We start from the raw sequence: 14,829 nt of genomic DNA on the forward strand, positions 1-14,829 counted from the left end.
ATTCACCCAGGGTCTATGAACCAGAAAATCACAGGTTTACATTTACATTTACGGCATTTGGCAGACGCCCTTATCCAGAGCGACTTACAACGTGCTTTCAAGTTACCATCAATGAAGAGGTTTGAACCCCACTTTGAACCCCACCATTGTGTCCCTGAGCAAGACACTTAACCCTGTGTGTCTCCAGGGGGGGACTGTCTCTGCCACTACTGACTCAGTGTCTCTGGATAAGGGCCGTAAATGTAAACACACTGTTGTCGTGTGACGACAGTGATCAGAAACCTACCAATGTCAGAGAGGACAGGCCAGAGCTGTTCAGTGTAGTGGTCCTCCTGGACCTCCTGCAGACACAGGATCTAGACACAAAAAATAGGTCACAAACTAAATCCATCCATGACATTAATAACATTAAGAAATAAAAAGTTGAATTCTACCTCTCAACATATACTTCACTCAAACGCCATGGATAGAATTCGCTCTCAATTCACAATAGAAAGAAACAAAATCCTCAGAAGCTTCTTTACTCACATCTGGATCCCACATCTGAATCTCCTGCAAGATGTTCTGAACACGAAGGTTCCATTCTAGAACTTCCTCTGGGCAGTGAACATAAAGCTCCCTGTTGGCTTCCAACAGGTCCTGGGCTAAGATGTTGTAGGACATGACTGTGAATTCAAATGAAGAGCCGTGGTCTGGGTCAAAGGGGCAGGTCTCTGTCAGGTCCTCCCACACTCTCCACACAACTGCAGAGCAACAGGAGCCAAATGAGAACAGAAAAGATTCGAACACGACCTTACGGCATCTATGGCTGCGGCAAAACCTCAAGTATAAGAGCAAAGCTCCTGAAACGTGACGCTGTTTATGCTTTATATGAATCTGAGGGCACTTTTCACCCCAAATTATAAATTCTGTTAGGGGAGTTAAAAATATCGAAAAAGCAATATAGCGCAATATTTAAAGTGGTGAAATCGTATCGAAACGGGGACATTAAATATCTATTTTTGTATGCACAAGTAGTCCACCGGGTGGTGCTGTCGAGAGTCACATTACAACCTCCACTCCTGTAGATGGCGCTGTACCGCTGGGCACTTTGAATTCGCAGTTTGTACAGAATCACAACATCGTACCTAAATTCTACATTCCCCCAAACCGCGTAGGAACCGATTACCTTGAAAAGGCGCATCGTCGGTCATCGAGGGGTAGTAGCTCAGGGCCGAGGACTGCCAGGAGGGACAGTGGACCATGTCTGCCAGTCCCGTGCCCACTGGAAAGTGCCACCCTGCAGGGCCACAGCGTGATTGGGGCCAGCTGTCCCTTACGCGACTGGGCATTGCTTGGAGGTCCAGCACGACAGCTTTACCAGGACTGGGCCAAAGGTAGGAATTCAGCATCTGGATCTGTGATTCTGGTGGACTTTCCAAAACACTGATGTCCTCCTTGGTTTTCTCGCCTTCGTCCAGAATCTCAAGGGCATTATCCTGTGATGAGCCTCCCTTCTCCTTGTCCACTCCATCTTTCTGTGGAACGCTGCTGCCTGTGCCCGTCTCCAAACTCGCTCCCGCCTCATCCCAGGCCTTCAAAGACCCCGCCAGCCCTTCGTCAAGCTGTAAACTGCTGCAGGATGGACAGCTCAGGGGGACACACTGGTCCAGCGGAGAGGTCTGATGTTTGCTGAACTTCTGCGGTGCGTCCCAGTCACAATTCCACTCCCCATTCTTCTTCATCAACCCAGAGATGGGACCTTTCCTCAAAGGGCCTGTGGAAAACATGCAGAACATTCTCAGTCCAAACTTATTTATCCATCTGTCTATTAATCAATTTTGTCCCAAAACCTAAAAACTGGTCAAACCGGCGAAACAAAACCAGTCTGTCTGGACAAACCGGACCCGAACACGTCAAAAACCTCAAAACTGGTCAAACTGCAGAAACAAAACCGGTCTGTCTGGACAAACCGGACCCGAACACGTCAAAAACCTCAAAACTGGTCAAACTGGCGAAACAAAACCGGTCTGTCTGGACAAACCAGACACAAACACGTCAAAAACCTCAAAACTGGTCAAACCGGCGAAACAAAACCGGTCTGTCTGGACAAACCGGACACGAACACGTCAAAAACCTCAAAACTGGTCAAACTGCAGAAACAAAACCGGTCTGTCTGACCAGACCGGACACGAACACGTCAAAAACCTCAAAACTGGTCAAACCGGCGAAACAAAACCGGTCTGTCTGGACAAACCGGACACAAACACGTCAAAAACCTCAAAACTGGTCAAACCGGCGAAACAAAACTGGTCTGTCTGGACAAACCGGACACGAACACGTCAAAAAACCTCAAAACTGGTCAAACCGGCGAAACAAAACCGGTCTGTCTGGACAAACCGGACACGAACACGTCAAAAACCTCAAAACTGGTCAAACCGGCGAAACAAAACCGGTCTGTCTGGACAAACCGGACACGAACACGTCAAAAACCTCAAAACTGGTCAAACTGCAGAAACAAAACCGGTCTGTCTGGACAAACCGGACACAAACACGTCAAAAACCTCAAAACTGGTCAAACCGGCGAAACAAAACCGGTCTGTCTGGACAAACCGGACACGAACACGTCAAAAACCTCAAAACTGGTCAAACCAGCGAAACAAAACCGGTCTGTCTGGACAAACCGGACACAAACACGTCAAAAACCTCAAAACTGGTCAAACCGGCGAAACAAAACCAGTCTGTCTGGACAAACCGGACCCGAACACGTCAAAAACCTCAAAACTGGTCAAACCGGCGAAACAAAACCGGTCTGTCTGGACAAACCGGACACAAACACGTCAAAAACCTCAAAACTGGTCAAACTGCAGAAACAAAACCGGTCTGTCTGGACAAACCGGACACAAACACGTCAAAAACCTCAAAACTGGTCAAACTGCAGAAACAAAACCGGTCTGTCTGGACAAACCGGACACAAACACGTCAAAAACCTCAAAACTGGTCAAACCGGCGAAACAAAACCGGTCTGTCTGGACAAACCGGACCCGAACACGTCAAAAACCTCAAAACTGGTCAAACTGGCGAAACAAAACCGGTCTGTCTGGACAAACCGGACACAAACACGTCAAAAACCTCAAAACTGGTCAACACGTCAAAAACCTCAAAACTGGTCAAACCGGCGAAACAAAACCGGTCTGTCTGGACAAACCGGACACGAACACGTCAAAAACCTCAAAACTGGTCAAACCGGCGAAACAAAACCGGTCTGTCTGGACAAACCGGACACAAACACGTCAAAAAACCTCAAAACTGGTCAAACTGCAGAAACAAAACCGGTCTGTCTGGACAAACCGGACACAAACACGTCAAAAACCTCAAAACTGGTCAAACCGGCGAAACAAAACCGGTCTGTCTGGACAAACCGGACACAAACACGTCAAAAACCTCAAAACTGGTCAAACTGGCGAAACAAAACCGGTCTGTCAGGACAAACCGGACACAAACACGTCAAAAACCTCAAAACTGGTCAAACTGGCGAAACAAAACCGGTCTGTCTGGACAAACCAGACACAAACACGTCAAAACCTCAAAACTGGTCAAACCGGCGAAACAAAACCGGTCTGTCTGGACAAACCGGACACGAACACGTCAAAAACCTCAAAACTGGTCAAACTGCAGAAACAAAACCGGTCTGTCTGACCAGACCGGACACGAACACGTCAAAAACCTCAAAACTGGTCAAACCGGCGAAACAAAACCGGTCTGTCTGGACAAACCGGACACAAACACGTCAAAAACCTCAAAACTGGTCAAACCGGCGAAACAAAACCGGTCTGTCTGGACAAACCGGACACGAACACGTCAAAACCTCAAAACTGGTCAAACCGGCGAAACAAAACCGGTCTGTCTGGACAAACCGGACACGAACACGTCAAAAACCTCAAAACTGGTCAAACCGGCGAAACAAAACCGGTCTGTCTGGACAAACCGGACACGAACACGTCAAAAACCTCAAAACTGGTCAAACCGGCGAAACAAAACCGGTCTGTCTGGACAAACCGGACACGAACACGTCAAAAACCTCAAAACTGGTCAAACCGGCGAAAACAAAACCGGTCTGTCTGGACAAACCGGACCCGAACACGTCAAAAACCTCAAACTGGTCAAACCGGCGAAACAAAACCGGTCTGTCTGGACAAACCGGACACAAACACGTCAAAAACCTCAAAACTGGTCAAACTGCAGAAACAAAACCGGTCTGTCTGGACAAACCGGACACAAACACGTCAAAAACCTCAAAACTGGTCAAACCGGCGAAACAAAACCGGTCTGTCTGGACAAACCGGACCCGAACACGTCAAAAACCTCAAAACTGGTCAAACTGGCGAAACAAAACCGGTCTGTCTGGACAAACCGGACACAAACACGTCAAAAACCTCAAAACTGGTCAAACCGGCGAAACAAAACCGGTCTGTCTGGACAAACCGGACACGAACACGTCAAAAACCTCAAAACTGGTCAAACTGCAGAAACAAAACCGGTCTGTCTGACCAGACCGGACACGAACACGTCAAAAACCTCAAAACTGGTCAAACCGGCGAAACAAAACCGGTCTGTCTGGACAAACCGGACACAAACACGTCAAAAACCTCAAAACTGGTCAAACCGGCGAAACAAAACCGGTCTGTCTGGACAAACCGGACACGAACACGTCAAAAACCTCAAAACTGGTCAAAACCGGCGAAACAAAACCGGTCTGTCTGGACAAACCGGACACGAACACGTCAAAAACCTCAAAACTGGTCAAACCGGCGAAACAAAAACCGGTCTGTCTGGACAAACCGGACACGAACACGTCAAAAACCTCAAAACTGGTCAAACCGCAGAAACAAAAACCGGTCTGTCTGGACAAACCGGACACAAACACGTCAAAAACCTCAAAACTGGTCAAACCGGCGAAACAAAACCGGTCTGTCTGGACAAACCGGACACAAAACACGTCAAAAACCTCAAAACTGGTCAAACCGGCGAAACAAAACCGGTCTGTCTGGACAAACCGGACCCGAACACGTCAAAAACCTCAAAACTGGTCAAACCGGCGAAACAAAACCGGTCTGTCTGGACAAACCGGACACAAACACGTCAAAAACCTCAAAACTGGTCAAACTGCAGAAACAAAACCGGTCTGTCTGGACAAACCGGACACAAACACGTCAAAAACCTCAAAACTGGTCAAACCGGCGAAACAAAACCGGTCTGTCTGGACAAACCGGACACGAACACGTCAAAAACCCTCAAAACTGGTCAAACCGGCGAAACAAAACCGGTCTGTCTGGACAAACCGGACACGAACACGTCAAAAACCTCAAAACTGGTCAAACCGGCGAAACAAAACCGGTCTGTCTGGACAAACCGGACACGAACACGTCAAAAACCTCAAAACTGGTCAAACCGGCGAAACAAAACCGGTCTGTCTGGACAAACCGGACCCGAACACGTCAAAAACCTCAAACTGGTCCAACCGGCGAAACAAAACCGGTCTGTCTGGACAAACCGGACACAAACACGTCAAAAACCTCAAAACTGGTCAAACTGCAGAAACAAAACCGGTCTGTCTGGACAAACCGGACACAAACACGTCAAAAACCTCAAAACTGGTCAACCGGCGAAACAAAACCGGTCTGTCTGGACAAACCGGACCCGAACACGTCAAAAACCTCAAAACTGGTCAAACTGGCGAAACAAAACCGGTCTGTCTGGACAAACCGGACACAAACACGTCAAAAACCTCAAACTGGTCAAACCGGCGAAACAAAACCGGTCTGTCTGGACAAACCGGACACGAACACGTCAAAAACCTCAAAACTGGTCAAACTGCAGAAACAAAACCGGTCTGTCTGACCAGACCGGACACGAACACGTCAAAAACCTCAAAACTGGTCAAACCGGCGAAACAAAACCGGTCTGTCTGGACAAACCGGACACAAACACGTCAAAAACCTCAAAACTGGTCAAACCGGCGAAACAAAACCGGTCTGTCTGGACAAACCGGACACGAACACGTCAAAAACCTCAAAACTGGTCAAACCGGCGAAACAAAACCGGTCTGTCTGGACAAACCGGACACGAACACGTCAAAAACCTCAAAACTGGTCAAACCGGCGAAACAAAACCGGTCTGTCTGGACAAACCGGACACGAACACGTCAAAAACCTCAAAACTGGTCAAACTGCAGAAACAAAACCGGTCTGTCTGGACAAACCGGACACAAACACGTCAAAAACCTCAAAACTGGTCAAACCGGCGAAACAAAACCGGTCTGTCTGGACAAACCGGAAACAAACACGTCAAAAACCTCAAAACTGGTCAAACCGGCGAAACAAAACCGGTCTGTCTGGACAAACCGGACCCGAACACGTCAAAAACCTCAAAACTGGTCAAACCGGCGAAACAAAACCGGTCTGTCTGGACAAACCGGACACAAACACGTCAAAAACCTCAAAACTGGTCAAACTGCAGAAACAAAACCGGTCTGTCTGGACAAACCGGACACAAACACGTCAAAAACCTCAAAACTGGTCAAACCGGCGAAACAAAACCGGTCTGTCTGGACAAACCGGACCCGAACACGTTAAAAACCTCAAAACTGGTCAAACTGGCGAAACAAAACCGGTCTGTCAGGACAAACCGGACACAAACACGTCAAAAACCTCAAAACTGGTCAAACTGGCGAAACAAAACCGGTCTGTCTGGACAAACCGGACACAAACACGTCAAAAACCTCAAAACTGGTCAAACTGCAGAAACAAAACCGGTCTGTCTGAACAAACCGGACACAAACACGTCAAAAACCTCAAAACTGGTCAAACTGCAGAAACAAAACCGGTCTGTCTGACCAGACCGGACACGAACACGTCAAAAACCTCAAAACTGGTCAAACCGGCGAAACAAAACCGGTCTGTCTGGACAAACCGGACACAAACACGTCAAAAACCTCAAAACTGGTCAAACCGGCGAAACAAAACCGGTCTGTCTGGACAAACCGGACACAAACACGTCAAAAACCTCAAAACTGGTCAAACCGGCGAAACAAAACCGGTCTGTCTGGACAAACCGGACACGAACACGTCAAAAACCTCAAAACTGGTCAAACCGGCGAAACAAAACCGGTCTGTCTGGACAAACCGGACACGAACACGTCAAAAACCTCAAAACTGGTCAAACCGGCGAAACAAAACCGGTCTGTCTGGACAAACCGGACACGAACACGTCAAAAACCTCAAAACTGGTCAAACTGCAGAAACAAAACCGGTCTGTCTGGACAAACCGGACACAAACACGTCAAAACCTCAAAACTGGTCAAACCGGCGAAACAAAACCGGTCTGTCTGGACAAACCGGACACAAACACGTCAAAAACCTCAAAACTGGTCAAACCGGCGAAACAAAACCGGTCTGTCTGGACAAACCGGACCCGAACACGTCAAAAACCTCAAAACTGGTCAAACCGGCGAAACAAAACCGGTCTGTCTGGACAAACCGGACACAAACACGTCAAAAACCTCAAAACTGGTCAAACTGCAGAAACAAAACCGGTCTGTCTGGACAAACCGGACACAAACACGTCAAAAACCTCAAAACTGGTCAAACCGGCGAAACAAAACCGGTCTGTCTGGACAAACCGGACCCGAACACGTTAAAAACCTCAAAACTGGTCAAACTGGCGAAACAAAACCGGTCTGTCAGGACAAACCGGACACAAACACGTCAAAAACCTCAAAACTGGTCAAACTGGCGAAACAAAACCGGTCTGTCTGGACAAACCGGACACAAACACGTCAAAAACCTCAAAACTGGTCAAACTGCAGAAACAAAACCGGTCTGTCTGGACAAACCGGACACAAACACGTCAAAAACCTCAAAACTGGTCAAACTGCAGAAACAAAACCGGTCTGTCTGAACAGTCTGGACATGAACATGTTGAAAACGTTGAGTAGAACATGTTCTAGGGTGCTAGTAGCCTAGTGGGTAACACACCTGCCAATGAACCCCACTTACTACCATCGTGTCCCTGAGCAGGACACACAGGGGGGGACTGTCCCTGTCACTACTGACTGTAAGTCGCTCTGTATAAGAGCGTCGGGTAAATGCCGTAAATGTCCTCAATGTTCGGTGAAAAGCTGCCTCAGAACCCGGCGGGTACCTGAGACGCCGCAGGAGACGCGCGACCGGATATAAAACGTCACACAGCTGCGTGGCGGTCATGTGCACGCACGCACGCACGCACGCACGCACGCACGCACGCACGCACGCACGCACGCACGCACGCACGCACGCACGCACGCACGCACGCACGCACGCACGCACGCACGCACGCACGCACGCACTGATCCGGGTGTGTGAGTCACTTGAGTCACTTGAGTCAGTATTGGCGCTAACGCGCTCTCTGAGTCACTTGAGTCACTTGAGTCAGTACGCACCCGGATCAGAGAGCGGGTTACCGCTCCTGGCGGTTAACTTCCTCTACAACCGGGTTAGCGCCAATATATTGGAGTTTACAATTTATACATGGTGTAGTTAGGACTCGAAGGATTCGGTTCAATGGAGTCCTCAGATTCGTGACTCATGAGTCATTTAAAGGATCCGGGTGAGTCATGAATCGCACAGCTCTAGCACATACTGGAACTGGTCGTCTGGTCGTGACAGGATTTACAGCAAATGACACGGTGACACGATGCATGTGTCCCCAGCGGCCATGACAGCAGCGTGTGGGGACGGGACCCTGATTCGGGATTCGGACCAGCAACCAGCAAAGTCTGCTTTCTTACCTGCTAGGCCACCACTGACCCACAATACTCTGCAACAAAACCCCATCAAATATTAATTTATGAGAATTTCCTTCTTTTCATGAAACTGTCTGTAGAGAAATCTCGTTCTCCATCTGTAGACTCGTACTTGGAGGAGATGGACATGAACGTTCCCTTTTTAACGCTTCTTTCTGTTCCTCTGCTGTGGGTTGGTTGGTTGGTTGGTTGGTTGGTCACAGCGGGAGAAGGATCATGTATTCTGGATGGAACCCCAGATGCCTCTGCAGTGAGCCTGTGATGAATATTTAATGAGCCCCATTCCATTGGTCAGTGGAGCTTCTTCTAGTGTTTCACCCGAGCCGCCGTTGCTAAGAGGACGTTTTGGGTCGAAGCTGCGAGCAGGACTGCGGCGGGTCACAAACGGGAACGAATGGATCCTTCCACCTTGTCACTGGACTCCCTTCTGTTGGCGGAGAGGAGATGTTCACCAGCAGACGACCTGGACGACAGTGACTGGGACACAGATCTGGAGGCAGAAGGTAACGTTGAGACCTGCGAAGGTCACATTCTGGGGACAGCGGCCCTCGCGGAGTCTTCAAGGTACGATTATTATTATTTTTTAAAGAGCCGAAGAGCGGCAGGGAGGACATGTCCACCGCAGACGTCTACCGGCAGGCCTGCAAGCTGGTCGGCGTCGTCCCCGTCTCCTGCTTCCTGCGCAACCTGGGCGAAGACACCATCAACCTGAATCACCACGGCCTGGGACCCCCGGGCGGGAGGGCGCTGGCCATCGCGCTGGTGGTGGGTGAGAGCGTCGCCGTACTCGCGTCCCGGCCACGTCCCCGCAAACGTCTGAAAAATCCAACTTTCAGACGGACACGAGCACCACCACCTTGGAGCTGGCCGACAACCACCTGCTGGCGGAAGGGACTCGGTTCCTGGTGGAGATGCTGGGCGTGAACTCCACCATCCAGCACCTGGTAAACCAGCCTCCGCTCTCCTGGCCGCACCTGCTGAGCCGCTCGGTGAATAATGACACGTCCCGTCCGTGCAGAACCTCTCCGGCAACCGGCTGCGGTCGGCGGGCGCCGAGGTCGTCGCCAGAATGTTGCTGGAGAACGTCTCCATCAGGTCCTTAAAGCTGTCAGGTAAAGCCGAGGCGCAGACAACGCGGAAACCAGCACTGGCGTTCATTCCATCCGTATCTTCTCCAAACAGGAAATGGGTTTACAGAAGATGATGCCAAGTTTTTGGCTGATGCTTTGTCTGTAAGTAATAAAAAGTTATGTTTTTTTTCTTTTTAAATTCCTGGTAAAACTCACACGTTTTATTTAACACAGATCAACTACAGAGTAAAAGATCTGGATCTGAGCCACAACGCGTTCTGTGGCCGAGGAGGAGAACATCTGGGACAGATGTTAGGTGTCTTCAGATGATGGATTTCGCAAAAGTTTCGTTTGAATGAATGATTTCTTCAAAACCACTGATCTTCCATCATTTTTACTGTCATCATGCCATGCTGTGCGATTCTTGTAGCAAACAACGAAGGTCTGGAGACCCTGGACCTGAGCTGGAACCACCTGCGGATGAAAGGTGCTGTGGCCTTCTGTGCTGGACTGAAGGTAAAGAAGTTACCAGCATACAATTTACATTTACGGCATTTACCAGACGCCCTTATCCAGAGCGACTTACAATCAGTAGTTACAGGGACAGTCCCCCCCTGGAGACACTCAGGGTTAAGTGTCCTGCTCAGGGACACGATGGTAGTAAGTGGGATTTGAACCTGGGTCTTCTGGCGAGTGTGTTACCCGCTCGGCCACCACCACCCATAATGAAAGTCGAACGCAGCGTGTCTGTCAGATCGCTGGTTGTCTGGACATCAGGCGACCGTCGGTGACGTGTGCGCAGGTGAACGTGACGCTGAAGTACCTGGACCTGGCGTGGAACGGCTTTGGAAACGAAGGGGCTTTGGCCCTCGGCGAGGCCCTGAAGTTCAACAACACCCTGCTGCGCCTCGACCTCAGCAACAACCGCATCACCAACGAGGGCGTGGACATGCTCTGCAGAGGCCTGGAGGCCAACGACACCCTGAGGGTGCTGTGGGTGGGTCAACTTACATTTACATTTAAAGCATTTACCAGACGCCCTTATCCAGAGCGACTTACAATCAGTAGTTACAGGGACAGTCCCCCCCTGGAGACACTTAGGGTTAAGTGTCTTGCTCAGGGACACAATGGTAGTAAGTGGGATTTGAACCTGGGTCTTCTGGTTCATTGGCGAGTGCCTAACCCACTAGGCCACTACCACCCAACTTGGAACTGGTTAGCGCCCCTCGCTGTTAACGTTTGGGATTTAACTCTCAACATCACGTAAAGTAGGAAAACTGATGTGATGCACTGATAATCGTAATCGAATCGAATCGTGAGACCAACGAAGGTTCACACCCAACACTCCCGGGTTCCCTTCTCTCCCCGTAGCTCCAGTACAACTCTGTGACGGTGGAGGGAGCCCTCGCCTTGATCAGCGTCGTCAAGAACACCCCCAAAACGGCCTTGGAGGAGATCAACATATGTGTGAGTGCCGCCTGGGTCCAGCACAAAGTTATGGTTCCGTAGCCCCGCCTGAAATCCGGTTCCAGACGGCTGTCCGTGCTCCTGCAGAACGTGCTGGTGAACGAGACCTTTGTGCAGCTCCTGGAGCTCACCTGCCTGGAGCACCCGGCCCTTGAGGTGCAGTATGGTGGAGTCGGTGGCTTCATCGCCAAGAAACCGCCCAAACGCCTCGATCCAATGAAGGTCATTCAGGTGCGTATGGGACCGAAGAAGAGAACGGAACGTCACGGAACGTTAGCAGGGTCGCTTCTCCACCTTTTTATTGGTTTGGAAGATGTGACGGTGGTGTGATGTGGACCCGCGTTCTTCTGCTGTAGGACTACCTGGATGAGCGCAAGCTGCGGCTCTGGGACTTTTTCCGAAATATCGATAAGGACGGAACCATGCGTGTCCCTGTCTCGGAATTCAGGAAGGCCGTTCAGGTAACCATTTTTCATTAGTGCGAGTAGCCTAGTGGCTAAGACACTGACCTCTGAACCAGAAGAGCACAAAGTCTCAGGTTCAAACCCCACTTACTACCATTTTGTCCACTTAACCCTGAGTGTCTCCAGGGGGGGACTGTCCCCTGTAACTACTGATTGTAAGTCGCTCTGGTAAATGCTGTAAATGTAAATAAGAGGAATGATGCAAGAAGGTTATGATGGTGTTCCAGGATTTTTACATCTGCAGAATAGAGAAGACCCTGTAACTGATTGCATTAAGTGTCATACCACTAAATGCACCGGCAGCCAAATGCTGGTGTTGGAAGCCCGTGTGGATGCTTTGAAAACTTTACTTTACTTTACTTTACTTGGCAGACACTTTTATCCAAAGTGACTTACAAGAGGACCCCAGCAATTCTCATTCGGGTTCTATAGATTTTGAGTTACAAAACTGAGAGTCCTGATAAGACAGAACTTGCCAAGAAAGAACATGCTGGGAATTGTTAAGTCCTAGACGAATATATATATAACACACTATATAACATATATAACTAACACACACACACACACACATATATTGTGCAGTGTGTGTGTGTGGGTGTGTTAGTGTTGGACTCGTCTGAACTACTTTTGAACAAGTGGGTTTTCAGCTGCTTCTTAAAGGTGGTATTAGTCTCGGCTGGTCGAATGGAGCAGGACAAGTTGTCCCACCAGCCAGGGACACCGAAGGAGAACAGAGTCGACTGGGACCGGAGACCCCGTGAAGAGGGGATTTTCAGTCTGGTTTCGTGTGCAGATCTGAGAGGACGTGCAGGAGTGTAGATAACTAATAGCTAAAACGGTCGGTTGAGCGGCATGAAATGCCAGAAAAACGCCTGGTTCAGACTTTATTTCCAGAACAAATTTCTACATCTGAATTGAAACGAATTAAATATATATATATTTTTGTAGGGTAATATCTATGTATTATTTTAAGTGAGATTTCCTTAACTTTCTATTTCTCAAAAGAAATGTTTTTGGAATTACCCAACTATTTTTTCACTTCGATCCATTGATACGGTTCTTCAGCTCACGCCGCTTTACCGTCGCCTTGAGCCCAGATTCGCCAACAGGATCCAACGTAATTGGACTTGTTTACCAGTGTGGACCTGGGACATGTGTATAATATTCTGTTGCCAAACGCATCATCTTCATCTGCAGCAATCCAGCATCCCGCTGAACCGGTATCAAATCGAGGAGCTGATCCAGAGGTTGGACCGGGACAGGACGGGCATGGTGGACTACAGGTTGTCCTTTTCATTGCGGCCGGATGGTAGGAGATGGCGCAGACGCACCCTTTAACCCCTTACTTTCCAGGGGACTGGCTGACACCAGGAAGCAGATGATGAGGGACCACCGGCGGCAGCTGCGCAAGGTGGAGTCCCGGCAGAAGAAGGAGAAGCAGAAGAGCGAGCGGATCCTGAAGACGTTCCAGAGCGCGGTGGAGGCGGTCACCCCTCACAGCTCGGTGGTTCTGTCCCCGGGTGGAGCCAAAGAGGATTCCAGCGGCCCCCACCACTTCTCCGCCACGCCCCTCAGCTCCTGGCACCACATCATGATGTCCAACAGCAGCCAGTACTCCGTCGCCAACCTCAGCGGCGAGCACGTCCACTTGCCGCTGATAGCGGGCGCCTCGTCCCACCGGCCCCCCAGCTCGCCGTCCGTTCGCTCGTACTCCCAGCCCAACCTGCTGGCCGACGCCCCTCGCTACCCCACCGCCAAACCTGCCTCCGCGGGGGGCAAGTTCTCCACCTCCAACTCCATGGTGGACAGTGGAGGTCTGACCAGGTCCAGACCGGCGCTGACGCCCGGACCCCCACCTCCTAAAAGCAGAGGGGCCAAGAAGGGCAAAACTAAGAAGAAGACGCATGAAGGCGTCTAAGGTTCATTCCATAATTCAGATTTCCTCATTTTTAATACTGTGAATTGTTCCTAGTTTTTTTGCTGGACCATTTACATTTTACCAGATGTCCTTATCCAGAGCGACTTACAATCAGTAGTTACAGGGACAGTCCCCCCCTGGAGACACTTGCTCAGGGACACGATGGTAGTAAGTGGGGTTCAAACCTGGGTCTTCTGGTTCATAGGCGAGTATGTTGCCCGCTAGGCTACCATCTCTGTTGGTGTTGCCCGATCCGCCAAGGTACCACTGAGGTGCCACTGAGCAAAGCACCGTCGCCACACACTGCTCCCCGGGCGCCTGTCATGGCTGCGCACTGCTCACTCAGGGTGATGGGTTAAATGCAGAGGACACATTTCACCGTATGCACTGTGTGCTGTGCTGCTGTGTATCACATGTGACAATCACTTCACTTTGACTTTATATTAACACAGAGTAGCAATCCAGACGCAGCATCATAAACCAGTAAAGATTAGTGAAGGAAGATCTCTGAGATCCACAATATTCATTACACGCCGCTTCGAACTCCCGACAATTGCCGGACGGAGCGAACGATGGACTCCAGAGGCTGTAAGTGAAAAACAACACCGCAGCGCGGCACACGGTGACACGGTGAAACGTGTCCTCTGTATTTAACCAGCACCCTTGGTGAGCAGTGGGCACCATGACAGGCGCCCGGGGAGCAGTGTGTGGGGACGGTGCTTTGCTCAGTGGCACCTCAGATTCGAACCGGCAACCTTCTGTTTATGGGGCCGCTTCTTTAACCGCCACCACTGCCCCTCAGCCCTTTCTGCCTGTGTGTGTGGTGCAGAGTATGGTTATGAAGCACCGTGCAGCATCAATTTGTAAAGAGGGTCAAACCGCCAAAGGTGATAATTGCATTCATCTGAATAATTTATAAAGCGAGGCTAGATTTATACTGCAAGCGTGGTGCTTAATCTTCAACACATCCGCACCCCACCGTCTTACTGTCCACTTGCCTGACCAGTCAGCTTGACCTCTGTAACCCTGACCTGCAAATGCCTCTGCCTGTCAGTAAAAGACCCCTTCATGCGCTTCAGTGAGTCCAAT

The 14,829-nt window shown here is 49.9% G+C and overlaps 2 protein-coding genes across 7 annotated transcripts in view; one reads left to right on the plus strand and one right to left on the minus strand.

Moving 5' to 3' along the window:
* angel1 (angel homolog 1 (Drosophila)) overlaps window positions 1-14,829 on the minus strand; it is a 35,501-nt gene that overhangs the window by 4,583 nt on the left and 16,089 nt on the right. For 3 of the 6 annotated variants that reach the window (XM_028988949.1, XM_028988976.1, XM_028988985.1), the window contains 3 exons: window positions 1,169-1,756; window positions 529-743; window positions 287-356 (listed from right to left, as the gene is read on the minus strand). In XM_028988949.1, the coding sequence (XP_028844782.1) occupies window positions 287-356; window positions 529-743; window positions 1,169-1,756 (873 nt within the window). Of the gene's footprint in view, window positions 1-286; window positions 357-528; window positions 744-1,168; window positions 1,897-8,015; window positions 8,214-14,829 lie in introns of those variants that run through there. The other 3 variants (XM_028988956.1, XM_028988965.1, XM_028988941.1) reach the window with 3 other exon arrangements.
* Window positions 8,565-13,872, plus strand: lrrc74a (leucine rich repeat containing 74A). Its single transcript, XM_028989000.1, has 13 exons — window positions 8,565-9,324; window positions 9,411-9,586; window positions 9,658-9,765; window positions 9,840-9,933; window positions 10,004-10,053; window positions 10,126-10,207; window positions 10,322-10,407; window positions 10,694-10,888; window positions 11,263-11,358; window positions 11,446-11,589; window positions 11,715-11,819; window positions 13,020-13,105; window positions 13,176-13,872. Exons 1-13 carry the CDS (start codon window positions 9,216-9,218, stop codon window positions 13,738-13,740), a joined length of 1,896 nt encoding a protein of 631 aa, XP_028844833.1. The 5' UTR covers window positions 8,565-9,215; the 3' UTR covers window positions 13,741-13,872.

This window comes from Denticeps clupeoides, chromosome 1 (genome assembly GCF_900700375.1).
Source record: "Denticeps clupeoides chromosome 1, fDenClu1.1, whole genome shotgun sequence".
Lineage (NCBI taxonomy): Eukaryota > Metazoa > Chordata > Actinopteri > Clupeiformes > Denticipitidae > Denticeps > Denticeps clupeoides.

Excerpts from the sequence above, each read along its gene's own strand:
- lrrc74a (XM_028989000.1), top strand. The coding sequence starts at position 9,216 with ATGGATCCTTCCACCTTGTCACTGGACTCCCTTCTGTTGGCGGAGAGG. Across the intron at positions 10,889-11,262 it reads ACACCCTGAGGGTGCTGTGG|CTCCAGTACAACTCTGTGAC; the intron begins GTGGGTCAACTT and ends CTCTCCCCGTAG. Across the intron at positions 13,106-13,175 it reads ACGGGCATGGTGGACTACAG|GGGACTGGCTGACACCAGGA; the intron begins GTTGTCCTTTTC and ends CTTACTTTCCAG.